Source organism: Nicotiana tabacum, chromosome 15, assembly GCF_000715075.1.
Source record: "Nicotiana tabacum cultivar K326 chromosome 15, ASM71507v2, whole genome shotgun sequence".
In the NCBI taxonomy this organism is placed as follows: domain Eukaryota; kingdom Viridiplantae; phylum Streptophyta; class Magnoliopsida; order Solanales; family Solanaceae; genus Nicotiana; species Nicotiana tabacum.
Genome location: NC_134094.1, coordinates 127,845,400 through 127,852,601, shown reverse-complemented (window position 1 = coordinate 127,852,601; position 7,202 = coordinate 127,845,400). Strand labels below are relative to the sequence as shown.

Below are 7,202 nucleotides of genomic sequence, written 5' to 3'. Positions count from 1 at the left end.
ATACCGAAATCATAAATTTTATTTTTTCAATAATCGAAAAATTTACTATTTAAAACCTCCAAACTCAATAAATAATGAACTCCATCATCTACCCTTCTCCACTTATATACCAAACTTTATTTCCACCCTATGTTTCATTAGTATGCCTAAACCACATCTCACGTTGTATTGCGTTAAATATTTACCCGCACTTATTGTTTACAAAAAACTTAACAACTAAACCTTAGTATGTAGTTAAAGTGAGAATATATATCATTTAACCATATTGGTTAAATGGTAAAAAGCGTTATAAAAGACATATTTCTTGCACTCATTCGTTTAAGGTAAACACCAAGTGCGAATAAACTTTTATTGTTGTACTATACCTTTGTCGTTGAAAAAAGCTTTGGGGCAGCAGTCTAACCGTATATTAACAAGTGTGATTAGATAAAAACTCATAAACTTTGAGCATTGAACTCAAACATAAGTAAAGAATAAATAAATTCAAAGACATAATATATAAACAGGCCTTCAAACTTGGCCCTGACAAATATGCCTCCAACTTTAGGTGTGCAAGGGTAGACACCTAAACTTGTATAATGTTGAACACATAAATATAAGTGCTGACGTGGCACCGATGTAGCACATAAATTTTGAAGGTATCTAGATGATTATTTTGTAAATTGGAGTGTTCAAGTGACAAACTTGAGACAAATTGAGGTGCCTATTAGTGCTCACCCAAAATTAGAGGGTATACTTGCCGGCTGAGGCCAAGTTGTTTATCTATTATGCCTAAATTCAATTGGTGTATAATAAGTAATTGAATTTAGACTTGGAATGGACAAGGCCAATGTTTCAAGTCCTCATCTTCAACTTTAGAATTGCTGTTGAATTTTGAACTCACTTCAACTACTCCCCCATTCCCTTCCACAAAAGCATTGTACCTTAAGACAAATGCCAAAAGCAAAACAACCCATTCCAAGCAAAATATCAAAATGCATAATCCACCAGCAAATTTCAAGATCGTTGCACCATCTTCTACTCTAACATAAGAATTAAAATTTTCTAATAAATCCAAAGTCCTTGTAAATATAAGGACCGAAGCAGAGCCTTGAAATATAGCCGTTAAAACTGTAGCAACCATGTGGACACCGTACCACTTGTTAGAATCTGCAGAGGCAACAATCGATGTGCAGCTAAATGCTGCACTGGCGATTGTTAGCACGTGGAGGAGGATAAAAAGACCACCGTAGAGGGACGGGATTAACCGAAGGGAGAGAGTGAGGAAGACGCAACTAGATGCTGCTCCTAAGAGAATATAATTTGTAAAGAGGAATATTTTGTGAGTTCTATGATGATCAGAGTGAAATTCAGTTTCTTTAAAATCTGAAGTGGTGATTGATAGACCCATTGGTTTGGATTTGTGATCTGTATATGAAGAATCTAAAAATTTGTATGAAGAATGTAATGCAGAAATTTGAAGTTTTGAGGATTATATACTAGTATTTGACAATCAGACCGTTAAGTAAAGGATTAACGGCTAGTTTTAAAAAATGGGGGGGGGGGGGGGACAGCAAATGGATCTAGAACCAGCAAATAGATCTGGATATTGCAACTTGGCCAGTACAAAGAAATGCAAAAGGGTTCCTTTACCAAATTAAGGTGCACAATTTGTTTTTCAAGACTAGACATATAAAAGATTGGCTACAAATTTACAGCTTGTTTGGATGGTTGTATCGTATTGTATTGTACTGTATTCATTTGATGTATATCAGTTTGGATAGATTGTATTGTTTTCCGTTATTTCATAATGTTACATACAAACAAGACAAAGAATAAACATGCAATATTGCCAAGGAAAATTAACGTACGAGGTAAAATTATTATATAAAAAGGTAGAATAAAGTATAAAATAAAATTATTTAATAACAAGGAATGACAAGATGAGAGAAAAAAATAAGGTAACGATGCGACCACACCAAATCGGTCATTACATAAAGTAGCACTTTTATCATTACGTAACGATAGATTTAACGATACGAAAAAATTTAAGTAACAATCAAAACAAACATTATATTTAAAGTAACAATACGATACAATACAATAGGTAACAACCATCCAAACAAGCTATTAAATTTAAATTGTTCAATCATTTGGCACTTTAACATGGTTTTAGAATATTCGGCCCCGCCCGGTACATTGACACCTTTAGGCTGCACATGTATTTGAGTATTTATATTGTGAATCTGAATCCACAATATAAGAGAGTGTTAGATATTCACTTGGATTTTTGTGTGTACACAATGTACCAATGTCCCAAAACGAATAAATGTACATCGTATTGTAAAGTATGTCTATAAAATCTATTACGCACGGTCCCAGATTCAAGTTGATTCTATTTAGATTCCTCGTTAGAGAAAAACAATCAGAAAACAGTTGTTTACACTCATTCCTTCAATCTCTTCTGATTATTTCTGTTATTTCTCAAAACATCAATATGTTCGATCACACGCCGCGCTTCCTCCTCTGTACCAGGAACAACATTCCTAATTTTTAAACCATTTCTTAGTGAATCAGAGCTGACAGTGAAGGTGAAGTAGAAATTATTCGAAACCTGTTAAAAAAGCAGAGCAGTAACAAACTAATTAGCTGAATCTTGCCACATAAAATAAAACGGAAGGAGTATTAAAGAGTAAATTCTGCATATCAGTAATATCCACAGTACAAATGCAGGATATGCTGATATGGCTGCATACAATAGACTTTTGTAGTCCGACCCTTCCCTGAACGTATGGCGGGAGCTTAGTGCACCGGGCTGCCCTTTTTAGTAATATCTATAGTACATGATATATGCTCACCTCACTGGAAATATGTTTGGGATGTGTAACATGAGCTACAACTTCCACATTAATCAGAGGCCGCGACATGTTTTCTAGTTCTGTATACAGAACACATGATTTGAGCTGGAGGAAATCTCCAACATCTACCTGCATCAGCAAATTTCAGACTTAACTTAAGCATTTTATTTATATATTCGTATCCTACAAATCCAGTATAATCTCATATCGTGGGGTCTGGGTGGGTCGTAAACAAATACTTAAAGTAATAATTTATGCACTTACAGGTTTCAAGAAATCAACATAGTCAACTTCCACAAAGCAAGGTATACTGCCAGCAAATGAATAAGCTGTTGCATAAGCCAATTCAAAAGCTTTCCTCATTAGGAAACCTCCAAATATTTGACCATGCATGTTTCTTTGCTCAGGTTGGCAAACCAAAGAATTTTGAAGACAAGTTTCCTCTATTAGAATGCTGTCTCTATCTAACAAAGCTTCAGCCAACAATCTATTTATCAGCCTATTTACATTGTCTCCATTTGTGTCCTTTTTCTGTTCTCTTTTTTCCTTTCTCATTTTGTTTCTTTCCTCTGCTTCTTTCCAAAGAAGCTTTTCTTTTTCAGTTTCAGGTAAAATCGCGTTGATTCGAGTTGATTTTCCGGACATAGAATCTCTGGCCACAAATGTGAAGTTTGCTGTAAGAGCTACTGACTCTGTGGTATTGTATGCTTCTGCAAAATGATCATACAATTCAACATGGTACCAGAATAGACAGAGATACTGAATTCGAGTCACACCGTTACAAATTATATAATAAATAAATTTATCACATCCTTAGTACATGAAAAAGAATCAGGCTCACACGTTGAGAAAACGTATCGCAAGCTAGTAATTACCTGGAGTAGATTGCTTCACTTCAAGTTGAATTTCTAAAGATGAACATCCAACCCATATAACAGCCCCTTCTATAGTGAGATCAGTGTCAATACGAATAGTTTTTTTCAGAATCATCTTCTCCATAGATGCAGTCACCAATTTTATGGACCTAGATGTTCCATCATTAGAGGAACAATGCTGTTTTGCGAAAAAGAGACAGAATATCATGAGTATGATACTTCAGAAACAGGGATTTTAATTTCTTAATGCATTAAAGAAAATTAACAGGAATATGGTCAAGGATGAGGTAAGTATACTCCAACTACCTAAAATTACCATTTAATATGATAAATTAATACTCTAACCCTTTCTATTTATGTGAACCTTCGAGGGTCAAATTGATTAATTTTTTTGTATGAATTTAGGCATAGAATTTTCATATTATTAAAATAAAATTTACATATTTAGAAATTAGATAAAAAGTGTTATAAGTCACTACAACTAATAATTCAAAATATTAATGAGTATTTGCTTAAAATGTGATCAAATAAAACCTTGTTTGTTTGACTCCCAAAGAATAATAGGTTCACGGAAACTGAAATAGATAAAATATGTTTTTACTGACATTGAAATATCATGAAATATTTAGTATCACAAGTTCAAAATACGCGTTAAACTATGCATTTAGTAATTAAACAAACGCCCATATAAAAATGATTATAAGAAGCATATAAACTATACCTTATAGGATATGGTTGCGGCCAAAGCATCCAAGTCTTCTACCAACTTTCCAATTCTAATCTCATTCCTGGGATTTCTATATCGTTCCCGAAGTTCATAATCAGAAGAAAATTTGAATAAAACACTAGTCCTATTCCTCAACGGTGTTTTAGCAATCAAATCATTTTGAGGAGAGTGAGCAACTGCAAATATTGATGGCCTTCCAAAAATACTCGATCTCGCTTCCCACATTGCATTTTTCACAGGCGAATGATGCATAAACAACAATAAACTATTTGGTTTAGCAATCAAATCACATTGCATTGAAATATTGTTGATGGTATTCGCATTATGACCCGTTGGCTTTTCTGGTGATACGAACGTATTTAAGTAATTGTCGTTAGATGAACCAAGAAAGTTAGTAAACTGAGATTTTTTCTTTCGGAGTAAGTTTGGATATGAAGAAATATCACCATTCAACTCCTTAACGAAATTCTTTGTTTCGGAGTTGTATGATTGTGAAGTAGAAAAATAAGAAATGAGTGTATAGAGTGAAGCATTTTCTTCATACTTGAGAAAGTTGAAATGAAAATTAAGAGATGACGGTTTGAAAAAATGGTGACAAATTGGTTTTGTTGGAGCTTTCATCTAGTAAAAGAAAATAAAACCCAATTAGGAAGATGACAGAAGCTTATACAAGTTGGAGGAAATTAATCTTAGTTTAGGGAATTGTGGATTTCGATATTACTTAGCTTAAATAAGAAGAAAAGAAAATATGGAGATACAATTGGATGGAGAAATTAAAGATGTATGTACCACTAGCAGGGGCGGAGCCAGACTCGGGAGCGGATTTGGCTGAACCCAATAGCTTTGTTTCGAATCCTGTATTTGTCTTAAAAAGTTTATTAAATATATATAAATTATTAATTTCAAACTCAGTAGCTTAAAACAATTCGAATTCCGAACTTATAAATTTGAAATTCTGACTCCGACGTACGCATAAATGATAATATGACAAGATCATAATGTAGATGTGACAGCTAATAATAGCTGTTGTAACTGTAATTCAGAGAGGAACAGCTGGGTATATTTAATCACATGTGAGTTGTGAGATTGAATAATGTTTAATGTTTCTTTTCTTATTTTAATAATCCTCTTAAATTCGGTAGTTCGGATTTCAATTTTGTTCGGATTATACCAACCTCACTAGCGAGTTGTGTTGAATAGGCTTAAGCAAGGGTAACTCAAACATAGACCTAAATTTTTAAAAGAAAGTTATGGCGTACTCCTCCTGTTCGAATCGGGGTTTGAAACCAAACTCCTCCTCAGGAGGATAGATGGGGCGATTCGGATATATATATTTTATTTGAAATCTATTTTGTTATCTTTTCAAGATGCAAAGTTGTTAATTCCTCTAATAATTCCTTTTCAGTTTGATAATATAGCCAACTCATTTAATTTATCTTGAGACATTACTAATCTCAGGTAAGATTTTATCAATTATAATCTTGAAAACTTTTTTTTCTTTGAGGCAACTGTTATAGCAAAATTCTATTTTTATACAAAAAGTGCTAAATTATTCTTTTTAAATACCTATAAACATATTATTAGGGGTGTCATCAATATTTAAAAACCAACTAAATCGACCGAACCGTACCGTCGAACCGATTTTTAGGTTTATTTTAATAAACCCGTCGGTTTTTATATAAACGTATAACCGTACCAATAATTATGGTAGGTTTTTTATTTTAAGAAAATAAACCGAAAAAATACTGAATCACACCGAACAAGTTACATAGAAAAAATATATTTATATATTAATTAAATTTAAATATAATAAAGCATTAAACTTTTCCTTAGACCTTGGAATTATGAAAACGGTTACAAGACAACAAGCAATTAAATTCAAAATCCTAATTCTCAAACCTTTTATACTATTCCAATTGGTACTAAATTATTTTCAGCATATTCACTAGTAAGACTCAAGGTGTTCTAGCAACTTTGAGTAGCAAACTACAATGTATCAAATATGTTTCCTTTCGTATGATCTAAATTTATATTTTCGAATATTTAATCTTCTATAAACTTTATTCTTGAGTCTCAGTTTGCTTAATATCTTTCCACTCGTGTGATTTATATTTTATTTATCTTTGTTTAGTTTCTTTTACGCTGCAGTAGAATAGTTGATGGATCTATACTCTGGTCATCTTTCATGTTTTCTTAATTTATCACTCTTTAAATATTAAAAATGTCTAGAGAGTTTTGTTAAATCCTATAAAAGTACGTATGTTATTTCATTCTGCTTCTACTAGTGACTTTTAAATGACATTTTAAAAGTACCAAAAATTAACCAAACCATACCGATACCGAAGAGAAACCGACATGATTGGTACGGTTTCTAAAAGTCTAATTTTGGTTATACATAGTAGAATAACCGAAAAATTGGTATAGTATAAATTTTATAAAATAACCAGCCAAACCGAATCATTGACACCCCTACCTATTATTTCTAAAAAATGGGGACCCCAAAATTTGGGAGCCTAAGGCCAACGCCTTACTTGAAACAACGTTAGAGCCGGCCCTAGGCTTAAGCCTTCGGGACCAAGCTTATTTTGACTAGCTAGACATGACTCATTTTTTTTTTAATAATTGTGGTGTTTGATCAGTTGTGCGTACCTTAACTAACCGCATGAGATATCTGTTATCTTTTATTAGCACAAATATTGTATAATTTTGTCTATCAAGACACGGACAGATAGAAAAATATCACATAATATTTTTGCCTCTATT

The 7,202-nt window shown here is 32.8% G+C and overlaps 2 protein-coding genes across 2 annotated transcripts; both read right to left on the bottom strand.

Annotated features, from left to right (window-relative positions):
* Positions 1 to 422: 422 nt before the first annotated feature.
* LOC107829338 (uncharacterized) lies at positions 423 to 1,463 on the bottom strand. Its single transcript, XM_016656811.2, has one exon. The coding sequence runs from the start codon at positions 1,388 to 1,390 to the stop codon at positions 806 to 808; it is 585 nt and encodes a 194-aa protein (XP_016512297.1). The 5' UTR covers positions 1,391 to 1,463; the 3' UTR covers positions 423 to 805.
* Positions 1,464 to 2,026: 563 nt separating this feature from the next.
* On the bottom strand, positions 2,027 to 5,163 carry LOC107829339 (acyl-coenzyme A thioesterase 2, chloroplastic-like). The gene is made up of 5 exons (XM_016656812.2): positions 4,434 to 5,163; positions 3,713 to 3,890; positions 3,102 to 3,547; positions 2,838 to 2,966; positions 2,027 to 2,593 (listed from the first exon to the last, which is right to left on the bottom strand). Exons 1-5 carry the CDS (start codon positions 5,058 to 5,060, stop codon positions 2,426 to 2,428), a joined length of 1,548 nt encoding a protein of 515 aa, XP_016512298.1. The 5' UTR covers positions 5,061 to 5,163; the 3' UTR covers positions 2,027 to 2,425.
* Between the last annotated feature and the right edge of the window lie 2,039 nt (positions 5,164 to 7,202).